A 17,361-nucleotide genomic window follows, 5' to 3' on the forward strand; every position below is an offset into this window, starting at 1 on the left:
GCTAATAGACCCCAGCTTGTTACTGCTGATCTGAGCTAGACTAGCAGAAACAGTGCTTTGAATTAAAAAGCTGTTCTGCAGCCATGTGAGCAGATCAACAGCTCTTTGAGTGTGTGGAAAAGTGGGATGGATGGGGGGCTGCAGCAGCAGCAAGGCAGTGATGAGGACCTTGGGCAGACAGAGAAGGGTAACTAGTTTCATGGATCAGTGTAAGTTCCACATTACTTTTCTAATGCAACCAATTTGTCTCTGAACAAAAATAGAAAATGAGATGTTGGACTTGATATGTAAAGTATTTGTCATTGAAGCTTTCACTACAAGGTATTTTGAAACAATCTTTTCCCTATTAAAATTTTTAAAACCCAAAAAATATACTGGGTGTTTCTGGGGAAACTCTAATGCCAATGCTTGTGATGCATGAAGCTATCTGTATGAGGATCTGAACCTGGGAAAAGATTGAAACAAGTGTTGTTTCTTAAGTGTTTACATTTGTACAGTGCCAGTTGTGGTGGAATTCTTGGTTGTGAAAAATAAATTCTAGAAGTTATTGGGGAGTCCAGGGGTGATGGAATCTGATCCTTGTTCCAGTATGGCCAGCTTAAATATCATCATGTCAAGTGGATAAATGACATATTAACAAGGGTTCCGTGTACAGAATTTGAGTGAAAATTTACAAAGCTGAGATTGGCTCAGTTGATCAGAGCATGGTGCTGATAATGCCATGGTTGGGGGTTCAATCCCTGTATGGGTCATTCACTTGAGAGTTTGCCTTAATAATTCTTGTGGGTCCCTTCCAAATCAGAATATTCTGTGATTAGAGACAGTTACTAATGGAATGTAAAGTATTTTATTCTCATAAGACACGCTGGTAGACATGAGAAAGTTCTCTCAAGCATAGGAATTGAACTAAAACACCTGGAATATTTTTTGCATGTTAAGTCAGATATAATTGTTACTAAAATAAACAAGTGCAAATTGTCTGCAGCAATGAAAAGAACTACCCTGTTGGGCAGGAAGTGGCATTTATTCTTGCTTGTTATTATGATGGAAAGATTTGATATTCCTGGTGACTATGAAGATTAAACCAGAGATTTATGTTAATGCAAAGGATTAAAAGAATTTTAATAACACTTATAAAGATGCAAATGTTCGCCTGCATTTTATCTTTTTGCAGATGAACGTGCCATAAGGGAAATATTGAAGGGGGAGAACACATCCTCGCTCTGAATTGCAACATCTGGTTTAATACTGCTCTCACATGGTCATTAAGTATTAGCTGTTTTCACCAGTGTGTTTACGAACAGTCCAAGTACGATTAGACTTTTTCTCTCTAACTTATGAATATCAGGAAAACAGCAGTCAACATCCACCTTCAAACACATAGGGCCTGTTTAGTGTATGGATTCATGCCTTGCACATTTCAACAAACTGTAAATATCATTCAGTGTATTTTCTTTCTTGCTATTCCATTACTTTCAGACTTATTTTCTGAACAGTAAAGAGCTTGAAATACTGGCTGCACTGGCTGCACTTTAGAATTTTGAGCTGTTTCCCTGGTTTCAGACTGTCCCCCAAGTGCAAACACAGGCCACACTAGCATGGAAAATTCTGTGCTTTATTTGGGGGCCCTGACATATTATACATATATGTACATACGTTTCGTATGGAGAAATTATAGAAAAAAATATCATTTGAAAAAGGAGGCAATTAAGGTGAAGGTGTAAACATCTGTTTATATTCTGTTTTGGGTTTTTCCCTGCTCTTAAACCGATTGTTTGCTAGCAGGTAAGTGTATATAAACAGATGCCATCTGGATTTGTTACACAATTCAACTGATGCGACTGTGGAAATATCCTGACTCCCAAATTAATATAAATCTTCAAAAGGTTTTGAGTAGTTGAACATCAAGTAATCCATATAGTAAAAGTCATAGCTTTGTTGTCGTTGAGAAGGAGAAAGCTGTGCAAAATACTGTTGTGTAATTTTAGTGGTAGTTCTTTCTTCATTGGAGTGACGATCTTTAAACTTGGGGAAAGTTAAATTTTGTGGAGCACCAATTAAATGCAAGAAAAAGTTTGCATCTTCTTCCATACTTTCAAATTTCCCAACGAAGTCGTAGTCTATCAAACATGGGCTGCAAAGCCTATTGACATGATCCCAGTGTATATCCATACCCACTGGCCTATGTACATCCAGGAGATATTGAATGAACTCTTTAAACTTGACTCCAGAGCCTGTCCTTAATGCTTCTTTGGTGGCATTGACACGGTATCTGGAAATGATGGCTTTTCCAAAAACCGGGTGGTAGTAGTTGTTTGGATGTTCAAACTTGTCCCGAAATGCAGATACCAGCTTTTCAAAAGGCTCACGAATAAATAGCATCTTTGTGTAAGTGTTGAGCCTGTGATAAATTCCATTGTGATCAAACCCATCCAGCCGTTTCAAGTAGTTTCCGTAGTGCACTGTGTTGTGCTGGATATCTTTTGTGGAGGAGGCCAGCCCATTTAGCACCATGAGCACCCGTTTCCAGTTAGAGCAGCCAGCTTTTGGTACTTCACAGTATAAAACTCTGTATTTATCTTCTACAAATATTCTAGACACATGATAAGGAGTGATTATCCTTCTGTTATTACTTTTGTATTTTGAACATGTTTCCCTCATAATCCGTTTCCTTTCTCCTTGGATCTGATAGAGACTTTTCCACTTGCTGTTGTTTCTATCCTCATATTTAAGTGTGGGCAGGTTGAGAATGGAGCTGTTCATGGAAATCAGAATTGGGCTCTTTTTAATTATAAACCTCCTCCTGCGTTTATGGAGCTTGATGGAATTAATTTCTTCACCTTTCTGTTGATCTTTCATAGAAAACATGATGCTGCTTTGCCTTCTGTCAGTGCTTTGAAGCTTGGTGGGCACACTTTCAGATGGCTCTAATGAATCGCTCTGCTTAACTGTTGCTACTCTGTCTGCAGTATTTTTTCTTAATCTTCTATCCTGGTTATTGCTGGAAACACAGTCCTGCTGAGGAAAAACAGATTAAAGATCTATCAGAGATTGTCACTACTTACAACTTGCACCACTTCATGTGGATCTTTCATAACTTTTAGAAATGTACAACAAAAAGCATTGCCACAAGCCCTCAGCACTGCACTGTGGTACAGGCTCTTCTCTTGTCACTTTGTTCTGTGCTCATGTGAAACTCAAAGGCTGAGATGAACCTGAACTAAATTTCCAGTAAATTCCAGTTCCTATTTGTGTTTAACTGTGTTACTGTATTTTAGGTGATGTACCCACACTTTGACAGATACTTTTGTCTTAGATATGTTGAAATTTCTGCAAAAAGGTATCTGAGTATTTTGAGGACTTGCTTAATTATTCCAGACTGCCCCTGTTGTCACACAAATGGAAAGGTTTGTTTGTTTGGGTTGTGTATTTCCCACCACCACCCCCATGTTGGTAATTTATCTGTGCAGTGAAGACAGTTTGGCACAGAGTGAAGCCCGACAGGGAAAGGAGGGGGGTTTGTAGAGTTTGTAAGGTGGAGTGAGATGTAAATGTGGGCAGAGGGAAGCAGGAAGGATGTCAGTGAAAACACGGAGGTTTGTCACACAAAAAGTGGGTTTGGTGAGAGCAGCATGAAGGGGACCCCAGAGGGAGGCTTGAGAGAGCTGAGCCTGGGAGCAGAGCAACTGAGACTGGATGAGAAGCAGTGAGAGGTGGGAATAAAGCTGTGGCTGGGATTAGATCAGTGAAAACTGAGTAAGTAAAGCAGTTCCATGGGTAAGGGTTTCTGGGACTTGCTCTTTTTCATTGGGGGATCCCTCTGTTAATACTTCTTGCACACAGCCCAGTATGCCAGCAGTACTAACAGAGAGATGCCCCAATGAAAAAGAGCAAGTGTGCTCCATTACTTCTTGCTTTTCAAAGTAGCTGAATTAAATCCTGTCTATGCCTCTAAGATTAAAATTAGGTTCTGGTCACTGTTAAACAATGTGTCATTCCATTTTGAGGTCACCTGAATCAGAGTGTCATATGAACCACCAAGAGTATTTCAACAGAGGAGCATATGTAGTTGCAGAATGTTTACTGCTGACCCAAAATACTTAGTGGTTATTTAGAGGGTTTATAAATTTAAATTTTTATTTTTGATTTTCAGTGTTTCCCCAATAGTATTTAAAACTGGCTTAAAAATAAGATACTGTGTGAATTTTAAGGTGTACAGTTGGGGATTAGAAGGATCATGCTCTTTCAGGGTGGCAGATTAAATCTTAATCAATTTTACAAGTCTTTGTTGTCTAAAAAAAGCAATGCAATAGCTAACAAATTTGTTCTGTCATGGAGGTTATACCTTGTCACATTCTTGTTTAAGGGTCAGAGAATAAAAAAGTCTCAGAAAAGAGATTCATAATTAATAGCAAAAAACATTGGTGACAAAAGAACAAAAAATCAAATTGTATTTTGTAGGTGACTTGCTTAAATTGATAATTATTGTACAAAACTTGAACACAACAGATCAGTATTAAACACAAGTTTTAGGACACTTACAGAATTCAGGTTTCTCATATTGGATGCTCTGGTAGTGAAGGTGGTATGTGGTGTGCAGACTGGGAAACCAACTGATCATTTGTTATGAAAAACACTATTTAGTTGCTGGGAGTGACTGTTGTACTCTATTCTCATCTTCAGAGGTTTTTTCTGTAGTGTGCCTTTGCAAATACCGGATATATTTCTAAATATTACCCTTTACAAGACTGGCTGTAGCTCAATCCTATTTACTCATGACACGGCTGATATTTAAATGTTATCAAATTCAGGCTTCCCAGAATTCTGGACCTTTAATGATGCTGATGATGACCCTGGAGTTTTGGGGAAAATTGAATGTCTCCTGTCAGTGCAACCCTTGATGCAGAAGGTCAGGCTGGAACTGCAGAGGAGCTGTCAACCCCACCGCACTGATCTGAGCAGGTGATGGCACCTGGGAACAGCCGGCAGCTGCACGGTTGTTCCTGGGCACAGCTCGCTCTTTCCTTTAACTGTGGGCTAGAAGCAGCCCCGCGCAGCCGGACAGCCGCTAGATGGAGGAATTTCATTAGAATTTCTCTTTAGCCTGTTTTAAAGTACCTCTCAAGACATTCATTTGATCAGTGTGATTTCATACAGAATATTAATATATGCAAAGTTTACAGTATCTTTTAGCAATATTCAGTCCAGGAAAAAACTCATAAAACTAAAGTTGCATAGCTTATCAAATTTCTATTTTAAAAGGAAAATTTGCATTTTCATGGCTAAGCTTTTGATACATCTTTCCTTTACAGTACTTCATCTCTGGTGTAGTGGCCTTATCTGAGGCATCTCTATCTGTGCTCCATACTCAGAATATGGGTAAAATTTTCTTTATGTACTTCTGAAAACTTACTTTTTTTGGTTGCTGGAATCCCGTGTTATATTTTATCCCTAAACAAAGAAAGAAAGTAAAGTAATTATTTAGAAATAAAAACCATAAGTTTCTCTTCTTCTGGACGGACAGAGCAAGTGTTGTTAATGCAATGACAAATAGACCAATGTTGAATCATACTTATTGTATATTTCATAGTAACAATACTCCTCAAAAGGCCTCTTTATATATAGATGTCATAAAAATTGTGAAATGGAGTGAAAGACTGTGACTTTCACCCTTTTACAGATGAGGAAACTGAGATGAACAAAAGTGAAACAAAAGTGATTGCTTAACCTCAGTTAAAAGGCCAGTAGCAGAGCAAGAATCAGCTGAAGGTTCTGATTCCAGGTTAGAGACCTAAAAAAAACCCCGTTTTTTGTGTATTTATCAAAAGCTATATGATTTCTATCCTGCAACTTTGGATAGTACAGTACTTAATCATAATAACAGCTTGCATGGAGTACCCTCCTTTGCTGTAAAGGCAACACACAGTGGAGTCATGTGTAATTGAGCTAATATTTGCACACTTTTGGAGAGGCAAACAATAGAGAATCGTATTTTCTCTAATCTTCTGACTTCTACAGTGATATTTACCTGAAAACAGAATAATAAAGATGTGAAAACCCTAGATGGCAGCTTTAGCAGATGTGTACGGTCTCTTTCATGTCTGTAACCTTTGTTAGGTATAACTTAATAATACAGGAATGGATAATGGAAACACTACTGAATTATGACATTTGTTTGGGGCTTTTCAACTGATAGAACTGTTGTCATCACTGTCAATGCTGCTTGAAGACTTCAGTTTAATAAGTCTGCATGATGAATCCACAGCCCTTTGGACAAAGACAATTGCAGCTACAGGTCTTGCACAGCATTACATGAAAGCTCAGTCCCATCAGGTTGATTTTAATAGTACCAGGAAAGCTCTCAGAAACACCTTGCATGGTAGTTCACATTGTGACTTACTGCAGTTAAAGTAGCAAGTCCAACTTAGATGATCGCTCATGCTTTATTTTTGAAATCAGACCTACAAACTGATATTTGTAGTAGAGTCTAATTAAAATTGCTCTGGTTATTTCTATGCTCCAAGAGCTCCTCTAACAGTGTTCATGATGATTTTGGCTTTTGTTTGACCTTTAACTCCACTTCTGCAATTTTTTAGCAATGAACATTGTTGTGTGGGATATTGTGTGAGATATTGTGATTCTGTGCTGACAAAGTAAAGGGCTTATTATTTTTACTTCTTCAGAAAGAACTTCTAGACACCTTACACAAGGAGTCTTCAGCCTTCTCCTAGCTGCTTCTCAAAAATGTTTAGCTGCAAATTAAAGTCAGAAGGTATCTACTAAAGAGAAATAGAGCATGTCTGTAGCATTCCTGTGTGGGTTCTGGAGAATTGAGGCTGATTCTTTTGCACCAGGCTTTAGGAGATGCTCCTGAGCTGTTGTCCAGTTCCTGATATGATCAGTTAAAGAACCACATTTATTCTACTGTTGTGTAATAAGTTACAGAGCAAGGCAGGGCAGGAACCTGCTGTCCAAAAACCCCAGCAAAACCCGAGCACCAGCACTTTGAAAGAACTGATACTAAAGCATGGGTGATCTGTTTATACCATGAAAATGTATTTTTCACTAGATGTAACTGCTTCTTTTTTGCTGACCCTAAGGGCCTAATTTTAAGCTATTTGAGCTACTTGGCCTTTGCTCTAAGGAATCATTAATACAGCTACTTGGAGTAGTTGCTTAACTCGTGAGATGGGGAAGATGTGTTCCCTTTGCAAAACTATTTTGAGCTTTTTATGGTTGAAAACTTAAATAGGTGAGGAAAGACTTTTGGTCACTTATCAAAAAACTGGGGAAGTACTTTGGATGGAATCAGTTACAAATATTGGAGCATTTGTCGTGTCCAAATTATAATGTAACTTAGGGTTAGTTTTCTTCAGTTGTGGTCATTTGTTCTGACTTAAAGCAAGCTCTGGTACCTTGTAGCAAACCCACACACTTTGTGTAATTACCTGTTAAATTTGGTGCCACGACTAATAATTATTAAAAAACCCCCACTAAAGTGAAAAGAGCAGGTCTGAGACCTAACTATTTTGTGGTTAATTATGATTAATTATGTTTTTGTAGTAGTGTTTCATGAAGATAACTTATTTGATTAATACTTTGTACTGATATGCTTTGCTTTAAAAAATGAAAAATAAATGCTAGGAGGAGATGAGTAACCATTTAAAAAGATGGTTATTCATCTATTGGCTTTAAGATGTAATCAGAACAATAATTCCTGCTTAACATAAATGTTTGGTGAAGCACTTGCCAATCTCTTTGATGTTTTCTGAAGTTGTGACATCTAAATTTGGCTTCTTTTAGCTTTCTCATGATACAGTCTGTCACTTCAGATTTAAATCTACATGATAAAAACCTCATAAGTGCAGTGAAGTCAGGGAAGTTATATTGCACAGATCTACTACACTAATCAAAATCTAAATTTATTGTTATGCTACATCTTTACTATCCATGTTTTTTACCAGGTCTTTGATGTTATTGCCAAAAGGGTAATATTTTTGGCCATAAATAAACTACTGGTGTCTGGTACACACAGTTGAAGGCAGTAATCAATAACTCTTTGGTGCCAGACGTGATGATGACCAGCATCTCACTGGTGCCCAAACACAGAGGGAGTAGCAGAGACAGAATCATTCTCTCAATTACAGATTGTTTATGTTGGTTTCATGGTGTTCTTTTCCACTTGTGTGACCATGGTTTTCCAGACCTGAGCCTGGCCTGTGTTTTATCCAGTCCTACCACACAGGGAAACCCACTGTGAGCTATTCTTTCTTTATTTTCTTTCCCAAATGCTACTAGCAACACAATAAAATGGCCTTCATTTCCTTGTGTAATACTATATAGTTTTACCATTCTGCCTTCTCCTCTGTCTCTGCTTCAAGACCTAATTTTGGTTTGCCTCTGGTGTTTTGCTCTGTTTTGAGACTCAACTACAGCTGAAGTATTTTTTAATAAAAATGATAACTTCAAGTCTGCATCTGCAGGGCTTCTGTGCACAGAGTGCTCTTGTTTGCTTCATCCAAACAGATTTGTGAAATTTACTTTGGAAGGGCTGTTATGTCATTTCAGGAACATCTATGTCAAGTGTCCTATCCACATATGCCCCAGTCTTAGATCTTTACTCAGAGACAACAGCGTGTACTTAACTGCAGAATGATGAATAGAGTAGGAGTCAGAATTCTGATAAGCATGAAAAAAAATTTAGCTGGAAGAAGATTTTCCCAAAATACTGGTCAGAAGATTAAGATAATTTTTCCTATTTTTTACAAGAAGTTTAACTCAGCTTGTACAGTGTAAAAGACCTGCCTGTACCTGATCCTAACTTACTCTGGTGTCCAATTGTTTGCATACTTGAATTAAAATACTCATTAAAGAAATTTAGTGAAAGATTGCTACCATTGTAAATTATTTGGTTTTACATCTATATAAAATATAGATGTAGTATACACATTTAGAATACTTTTGAAATATATTAACCTCTAAAATAAAAGCATTTTCTACAAAAATTGAGGCTTAATTAGTAGAACAGACTTCATATGTGTGTGTCTGTTTTAACTATGTGCTATAAATCCTTTTTCTAACATAAATTTATAGTTTATTTGATTAGGAAAAATGCTGTCAAAAGTTCCATCTAAGCTACACACACAGTATCTCATTTTAATACATATGGAATTAATGAGGCCAGGTAAAGAAGGCCTAGCAAAGCAGTAGCACATCTTAAATTGTACATCAGGAAAGAAGCAAACCTGTACAGTGAATCTACATAATCTGATCCCTTTGAGTCCCCAGTGAAGCTGCAAGTGTGTGGTGTCATTTCCCACGCACGGGCAAACTCTGACAGTGAATGTTTTTGTTAAATGATACCCATCCAGCCCTTGCCAGACAGGTTTGATGGTTATTTCCTTTGCAATGGGGGAAAGGTTGGAACACTTCTGTGGCTGTTTCCCAGTCTCCAAAGTAGGCCTTCGGAGCTCTAAGTAGTTAATCATGGCTCTTTGAGTAAAGAGCTGCTTTTTTCCCCATTTTTTGGAAGACATAAGAAGTTTGCCAAGCTGCTGAGGGTTGGGTTTTTTTTAGTCTCTTTGAGCTTTCTTTCATGTGTGAGTTCCTCTGTAACTCAGGTAACACATTTGTCCTGAATTCTCAGCTTTCTCTTTAAATCCTACCATTGTCAAGCATACAATTTCTAATAGTTTAAATGCAATCTATTTGAGGAATTTTGAACTCTGACTGATGGCTTATTCTTAAGCTGTTGTTGTGGTGAAGTAGAACACTTTCCAAAAAGATAGCCTCAATTTTCCCTCTCCTGTGCTAGTATTGTGCTAACACATCATTACTTCCCATTGTTCTTGTGCTTTCCAGTCCAAGTCAGCTTCAGAGATGCATCTAAGTGGAGATCCATCTTAGATGGATCTAAGTGAAACTGTGGGTGTCATTGCTAAACCAGGCAAATCTGCCTTCCTCCATCCCACAGGCAGCAGGCAATGCAGCCTTGTGCTGCTGCATTTGTGTCATGGGGTACTTAGGATGGTAGCAGCTTGTGTGCACTTCAGTTGATTAAAACACGATTACTCTGGCTTTTTGTAACTGAAATGACTTTCATCTTAATGAAGCAAGGGAGTCTCTGGACAGAAGTACTGTAGGCAAGGAAAGCAATGCAATTCTGAAGGGCATAGCCTGGAAATAATTAAAAACATTCAGTTCATCCATCAGTTTGAACAAGAAAAAATTACAAATTGGGGAACCAGAGTAGAGATCAGTACACACATTAAGTGACTTCTAATATATGCCTCCTGAGGACTTTCACACTGTCAAAGAAGTTGGTATTCCCAGTTGATTTGTGGCACCAGTAGCTGATCCTGTGTGCTGGAACCAGCAAATCTGCACAGAGTTGTTCTGAAGCACAGTCCTGAGTCACAGCTGCTGCCATGGTGTCACTGCTTCCCTCCTGATCCCTCATTAACTCCCTTGTAGCCAAGGTGCTGTGTCCCTCTTGACAGCTTAACTTAGGCCACCCTTCACACATGGCTGTCCTTGCCTTTTCCAGGAAGGGAATCTTGGAGTAAAAGATCAGCATGTGCACTGTTTGTAAATATGGGTTCCACCTGAGGATAATGTTTATGCCTACACAATGCTTCTCAGACAAAATATCCAGGTTATCTTCCCGCTGTTGTTTCCTCCTGTCGTGGTTTGACACTGGCCAAACACCAGGCATACACAAAATCTGCTCACTCATCCTCCCCTGCCACAGCTGGGCAGAGGAGAGGGGAAAAAAATGAATTAAGGGTTCATGAGGCTAGATAAGGACTGGGAGAAAACACTCCAAGGGCAAAACAGGCTCAACTTAGAGGTACAAAGTGAATTTATTACTAACAGAGTCAGAGGAGGATAATGAGAAGTAAAATAAGCCCTTGAAACACCTTTTCATCCCCCAACCCCTCCCTCCTTCCCACCGACAGCGCAGGGGGACAGGGCAGGAGGGTTTGGTCAGTTCATCACCCGAGTTCTTCCACTGCTCAGGGAGAGGAATCCTTCCCCTGCTGCACCGTGGCGTCCCTCCCACAGGAGACAATTCTCTGTGCACTTCTTCATCATGGCAGACAGTCCTCCCAAAACTGTGGCTCACTCTGCCAGGGGGTGCAGTCCTCCAAGGCCAGGCTGCTCCAGCTGGGAAGCAAGGAGCTTCTTCTCTCTCCACCGAGTCTCTCACTGGACCACAGCCTCCTGCAGGCATCCACCCACTCCGGTGTGGGCACCTCCCCATGGGCTGTGGGTGGATCTCTGCATCCCCCGTGGATCCCCAGGGGCTGTGGGTGGATCTCTGCATCCCCCGTGGATCCCCAGGGGCTGTGGGTGGATCTCTGCATCCCCCATGGATCCCCAGGAGCTGCTTCACCATGGTTGTCACCACGGCCTGCAGAGGAATCTTGGCTCTGGGGCCTGGAGTACCGCCCTCCCCCTCCTTCTGCACTGACCTTGGTGTCTCCATGTTGTTTCCCTCACACGTTCTCACCTCCTCCTCTTCTCTAGCTGGAATTAACAGTGCCCCTCTTTCTTTTGGTTTTCTTCTGAAATCTGTTATCACAGAGGCGTTACCAGCCTCTCTCAGTGGCCCAGCCTTGGCCAGTGCCATGTCCATCTTCAGAGCCATCGGGGATTTGCTCTGCTGGACAAGGTGGAAGCTTCCAGCAGCTTCGCACAGAATCCCCTCTGTGGTGCCCCTGCTACCAAAAACAAGGCCGTGCAAAACTAACACACCCCCTCATAACTGCTTTGTACCTTCTGTTGATTTGGGCACAGCCTCGTTTTTGCTAGCAGGGGAGGGCCACAGAAGTGGCTTCTGTGAGAAACTGCTGGAAGCTTCTACTATGTCCAGCAGAACCAATCTCTGCAGGCTCTGAAGACGGACATGCTGCTGGCCCAATTAGAGAGGTTCCTAATGAAGGAAATCAAAACAGCACACGGGTAGTGTTTTTTCCAGAGGTGGCGAGCTACCATCTCTAGGGCAATCCTGGCGTCACGCACAGCCACGCCGCCAGTGCCGCCACCGCCATTTCGGCACAGCCAGCGGCGAGCTTGGCCTGCCTGGCCGCTGTTAGCCAGCCGCGCTGCGAGCAGAAAGGCCGGGGCGGCGGCGGCGGCTTCTCCTTCTCAGCGCCCGCATGAAGAGAGGCGCTGAACGGCGGCTGCGACCGCCCGCGCAGGGGCAGCGGGGCCGCGGGGCCGGCAGGGCAAACACGGCAAACGATTGCCCGGGGCAGCACCGAGACCAAATCAACTTCTCCGTGCTGCGAAACCCTGCAGAAATCCTGCAACTGGTGGAATTTGTTGGCAATGGTATTTACAAGCAGCAGTTTTTTCCTCCTAGTCGTAGAAAGAGGAGGAAGTGAGGACATGTAGAGAAAGACAACTTGGCAGCACCAAGGTCAGTGGAAAGAAAGAGGAGCAGGAGATGCTCTAAGCGTTAGTCGAGATTTTCTCTGCAAGCCGTGGTGAGGACTGGGATAAAACAGTCTCCCTGTAATCCATGAAGTCCATGGGGGATGCAGAGATCCACTCACAGCCCGTGGGAAAAGGTGCTCACACTGGAGCGGGTGGATGCTAAAAAGCTGTAATGCAGGGGGAGATCCAAACAGAGAGGGCTCCTGCTTCCAGAGATAGAGGGCCCTTACTTCCAAACTAGAACAGCTGATCCTTAAAAGACTACACCCCATGAACTAAAATGACCCACACTATGCAGTTTTGGGAAGACTGCTTGGCCCATGGGAGGGACTCACATTACAGCAGGTTGGGCGGGACTGATACTCGTGAAATTAGAACCACGCTGGAGAAGTTCACAGAGAACTGTCTCCCATGCAAAGGACCCCATGGCACAGCAGAAGAGAGACTCCTCTCCATAAGTGAACTGAAGAAAGATCTTGAATGACAAACTGACCAAAACCCCCATTCCCTGTCTCCCTGCACTGTTGGTGGGAAGGAGGGAGGGGCTGGGGGGAAAAGGTGTTTTAAAGGCTTATTTTACTTCTCATTATCCTCCTCTAACTCTGTTAATAATAAATTTACTTTATACCTTTAGATTTGAGCCTATTTTACCCTTAGAATATTTTCTCCCAATCCTTAACTCATGAGCCCTTCTTTTTTTTCCCCTCCTCTGCTCAGCTATAGCAGAGGAGAGTGAATGAATGATTTTCCTGTGTATCTGGCATTTTAGCCAGTGTCAAACCACGACACATCTCTTGCCTCATGCCTGTTTGCTGTACATATTTTTGTGTTGTGTACTAGTCAGAAATACCATCTCTTGAAGCTACTGTTAATTTTTTTAGTATTCTAAACACAGCTTCATGTGAGAAATAATTGTTTTGATATGGTGTCTTGGGGTGACTTTATGATGTGTATCCCATGTCGCTGCCCTATGCCCAGAAATTAATGTTGTGCCTTTCCATGCCTTTAAACTGAGCCTGAGAAGAGAAAAACCTGACCAAAACTTTCAAAGCAGTTTTGCAGTTTGTTTTCATGTTTTCGAGGACACAGAGATAAAACTGGTCTGTTTCTGCAGCAGCGAGAGGCAGCAGCTTGCTTTCCAGGCAGTGTTCGGCTTTCTTTTTCTCCAGAGAGAGACAGAGAGTTGAACTTTTGTTTTCCTGGGACTTTGTTTTTTCCCTTTTTTCTGCTGGACTGCTTCAATATCAGAACACATCGGGAGGACTTTCCACTGAGCACAGAGGGCCTGGCCCTGGGCCAAGTCCCAGCTCTGAGGAGGAGGGAGACTGTAGGGTATGTCCAACCACTGCCCTGGAGGGATGTCTGCTGAGATAAGGAGATGGAGCAATCTCCCAGCAGGACTCCCTGGGAAGGCAGCGAACTTTGCAGTTATGGCAAGAAAAGACAGATCCAGAATCCTCTGGGAGACCCTATGCAGATCCTTTGTAACCCATTGGCCTTTACCCTCTGGCACCCACCCCCTGTATCCCTATAAAAGCAGCCCTCTGCCCCTGCGAGGGAGAGAGCTGCCCATCCCTGGCCTCCCCTTCTCTGGAGTACGGACCAAGCGTACGGACAACAATAAAGCTCCTTGTGTGGAACAGCTACACGAGCCTCTCGTCTCTCTCTGGTCTGGCCTGGAGGCTGCACTGCAGAGCTGAAATCACGAGCTGATAATCACTAAAGAGCTGACAGCTTCTGCACGGGCCCTCCTAGCCAGCACCTGAGGGAAGACACCGGGCCTCGGGAAGGCGATTCCTTTCGGGACCATCTCCCCCGACCGGTCACCTCTTCCTCGGTCAGAGCTACTGACCCCTCACCAGCTGTAACACGAGACCAAAGGGAGGACTCTAACATTTTCCCAGGTTTTTCTACACAGCGAGAGGTTTTATTATTTAGCAGTATTATCCTTTCCCGTGTGTTTGTTAAATAAATAGTTTTTATCTCTTTCACTTTCCTTCGAGGAAGAAGTTTCTTTTTTCCTGAACCTGGTGGGGGAGGGGTGGTTGGTAACCTGCCTTCTCTCAGGGCATATATTTCTAAATTTGGCCAAACCGGCACATATGGTTTGCCTTGCAAATTTTTTTATTCATCAAAGTGAAAACAGGAGAGAAGCAGAAACAGAAATGGTAGCATTTTAAAGGAATAAATTCCGTTTGAATCCAAACCCAAATAAAGTGTTGCTGTGTCATTCTGGTAGGTCCCACTACCTACACAGCTGACATTGGTAGCTGAGTATTGTCTGAAACTGTGGTGTTAGTTTTGCCCAGAAAATTATAAATTTACATCCAGGGTTTGCAATGGGGCTGTTTTCTGTCCTCTATTGTCGAGATTGGAAGTTGACTGAGGAAAAGATTCTTTTATTAACTGGGGTTTGGAAACCCTGATATTTCTTTGACTTGCAACATGCTAATAGAACAGGTATATGAACCCTTCGAGAAAAACACATACTATTGTGTTTTTACCAAATGATCTTATATTCTAATATAAACTGAATCCATCTTCTTGACTAAATAATGATGGAACTTGCACTTGCTCTGTTTCCATGATGCCCAATACAGGAAGGGGCATGGCACATTTATGTTTGAGGCTCAATTGAAAGAATGGGAGGAGCTGTTTGTGAATTTATTATGAGGAAGGTACAACTACTTGTTTACTTTGTCTTCTTTGCTATCTAGCTATATTAATTAAAACTTTCCATTTCTGACTTAATTTATATTTGATAAGGATTCTATAAAGAAAACAGAAAAGTCAAGTCTGTGTTACTGCATTCCCCATTCCTTCTTTGGACCTATCCCTGGGAATACTGTTAATTAACACCATTAGCTTTCAGGCTCTGTCAGCAGTTACTTGCAATTTCTACTTAATACCTTTCAGTTTTTCTTCATTTTCATATTTAATATTTGCATATTGCCTTCGTAGCATGACTTTGGCAAGGACATTACACTTTTCCAGATTTATTAAAAAGTGAAAGCTAAAGTTTAAAATCTAGCACTGCATTTTTATTTAGTAGCCTGTAGAACTATTCAGGTAACCAGAAGAATTTAAATGAATTTCAAGCAAGCACTTCATGTAATTTGACTTCATGTAGCTAGTTAGAATAGTTCATCCAGAACCCAGAAATGTTTCAAGACATTGTGCAAGTAAGACACAAAAGCTTCACTGGTCTTTCTATTGGAGGGGAGACCAAGTAATACAGGTGAAATTTTGGACTGCTTTCATGTCACTCTGCAGAGATGCTTCTTTGGGAAAGAAAGTGCAAATGGAAAGAGAGAAGGCTGCAGGCAAAATTGAAAAAGTAGATCTACACAGACATGCCTCTGAGTGCTGAAGTTCATTGCTTTGATAGATTGACTGTAGATCAAATAGCACAGATGTGTATCCAAATGTTGTATACTATTATGTTACAATCAATTAACTGGAACTGATAGTTTTGCTTTCTCCTGTTCTCACAGTTAATTATTGACAAGTCTTCTTAGTATAAGGGATCAGTGTGGAACATTAAAAAAAAAAAAGGTTAACACCAGCAACAGCTACAAAACTTGGTGCAGAAAGGATGATAATTGGACAAACTTTGATTCATGCCCTGTGAGAATGAAGCAGTTCTTGGGAAGCTCGGTGTAAGGGGTTGAGCTCTTTGCTAGGCCCTCTATTCCTGAGCACCTGAAGAGCAGTGGGGATTTGCTGTTTGTCATTTCTCACTGTCTCTACTCTTCTTTGTGGAAGGCTTTCTGTTTCTTCTTAAGGAGCTCACTTGCACTCCTTCAGCCAGATTTTCGTGACTGAAGGGTAGAACAATATGGTTGCATGAGAATAGTGTCTTGAATTGACTTTCCTATCAGTAAGAATGGGGGAGAAATGGTTCCTCTCAAAATCTGAGTGCTGACTACTTCCAGGATTTAGAAGGTACCCAGGACTTGTCCTGAGGTACAACCCAGGTAGGAGGAGTCAAAGCGCTAGTACTGAGTTTTAGTAAGCTTGATACTTTTTAAGGGTAAGTGGAGGCCATTTAAAGACGTTCCAAAACTTTTGGAATTCACAATTTCTCCATCAGTAAAGTGGCAGTTTGGTGTTCACGTTTTCTCCTTGGCCATGCGAAGTTCAATGAAAACTGGTAGTGAAACACTTGGAAAGTCTCAAATGGACGTGCCTTCCTGAGGGCACTTAATTCTCCATGTGGTGTGTGTGTCTGAGAGGTTCAGGTGCTTACAGGACATAAGGATTGATCTTAACCAAGCTTTATATCACGTGAACATTGAAAAACAGTTTAGCAGCAGTGGGATTTGGAGGACATTTGCTCTGTTAACTTCAGCTCACAACTCTTACCCCTAGAAACTGGATATCCCAGGCTCCATTTGCAGCTTGGTACTGGCATTGGAGAGAAGCCTTTGGTGCCTCTCTCCCTGTGCACTTCCCAGCACAACTCTTTGTCTCCATTCTACTCCCAGCTGACTGCGAATACCTCAGAGTCAGGGAGCACAGGGAGCTGCTGCCTAAAGGAGATGGCTTTCATCTACCCACATAGCTCATCTGTTCACTCTCCTAGTCCCTGCCTCTGCCAGGTCACTGCACCTCCTTCCCTTCCTCTGCACAACATAGAAACTTGGGATCTGGCAGAGAAGTAAAGGCAATGCTGCAGCAGTGGTGTGGCAGTGCACCTCAGGTATGTGGGGAGAGAAAAACAGCCTTCTGTGGGGAGTGGTGACTGTTCTGTTCATCTACACACCTGGGTGAGCTACACTGCTCTTCTAAAGGGGTCACATCTGCTATGGCAGGGAGAATAGACAAGTATTCTCCTTATGGTCACTCTTCCCTGTTTCCTACAGGCGGTTTCCTTCCTATGAAGTCTGGGATGCAGGAGCCAGAGGGCTCTAGTGTAGT

At 41.7% G+C, this 17,361-nt stretch overlaps 1 protein-coding gene across 6 annotated transcripts in view; it reads right to left on the minus strand.

The window, feature by feature from the left end:
- Nucleotides 1-1,632: 1,632 nt before the first annotated feature.
- Nucleotides 1,633-17,361, minus strand: part of CHST8 (carbohydrate sulfotransferase 8) — a 185,214-nt gene continuing 169,485 nt past the window's right edge. For 5 of the 6 annotated variants that reach the window (XM_069026489.1, XM_069026488.1, XM_069026491.1 and 2 more), the window contains 2 exons: nucleotides 5,414-5,451; nucleotides 1,633-3,018 (listed from right to left, as the gene is read on the minus strand). In XM_069026489.1, the coding sequence (XP_068882590.1) occupies nucleotides 1,867-3,018; nucleotides 5,414-5,451 (1,190 nt within the window). In that variant the 3' untranslated portion in view covers nucleotides 1,633-1,866. The remainder of the gene's footprint in view (nucleotides 3,019-5,413; nucleotides 5,452-17,361) is intronic. The other variant, XM_069026493.1, reaches the window with a different exon arrangement.

The sequence above is a fragment of the Aphelocoma coerulescens genome, chromosome 11 (assembly GCF_041296385.1).
Source record: "Aphelocoma coerulescens isolate FSJ_1873_10779 chromosome 11, UR_Acoe_1.0, whole genome shotgun sequence".
Taxonomy (NCBI): Eukaryota; Metazoa; Chordata; class Aves; order Passeriformes; family Corvidae; genus Aphelocoma; species Aphelocoma coerulescens.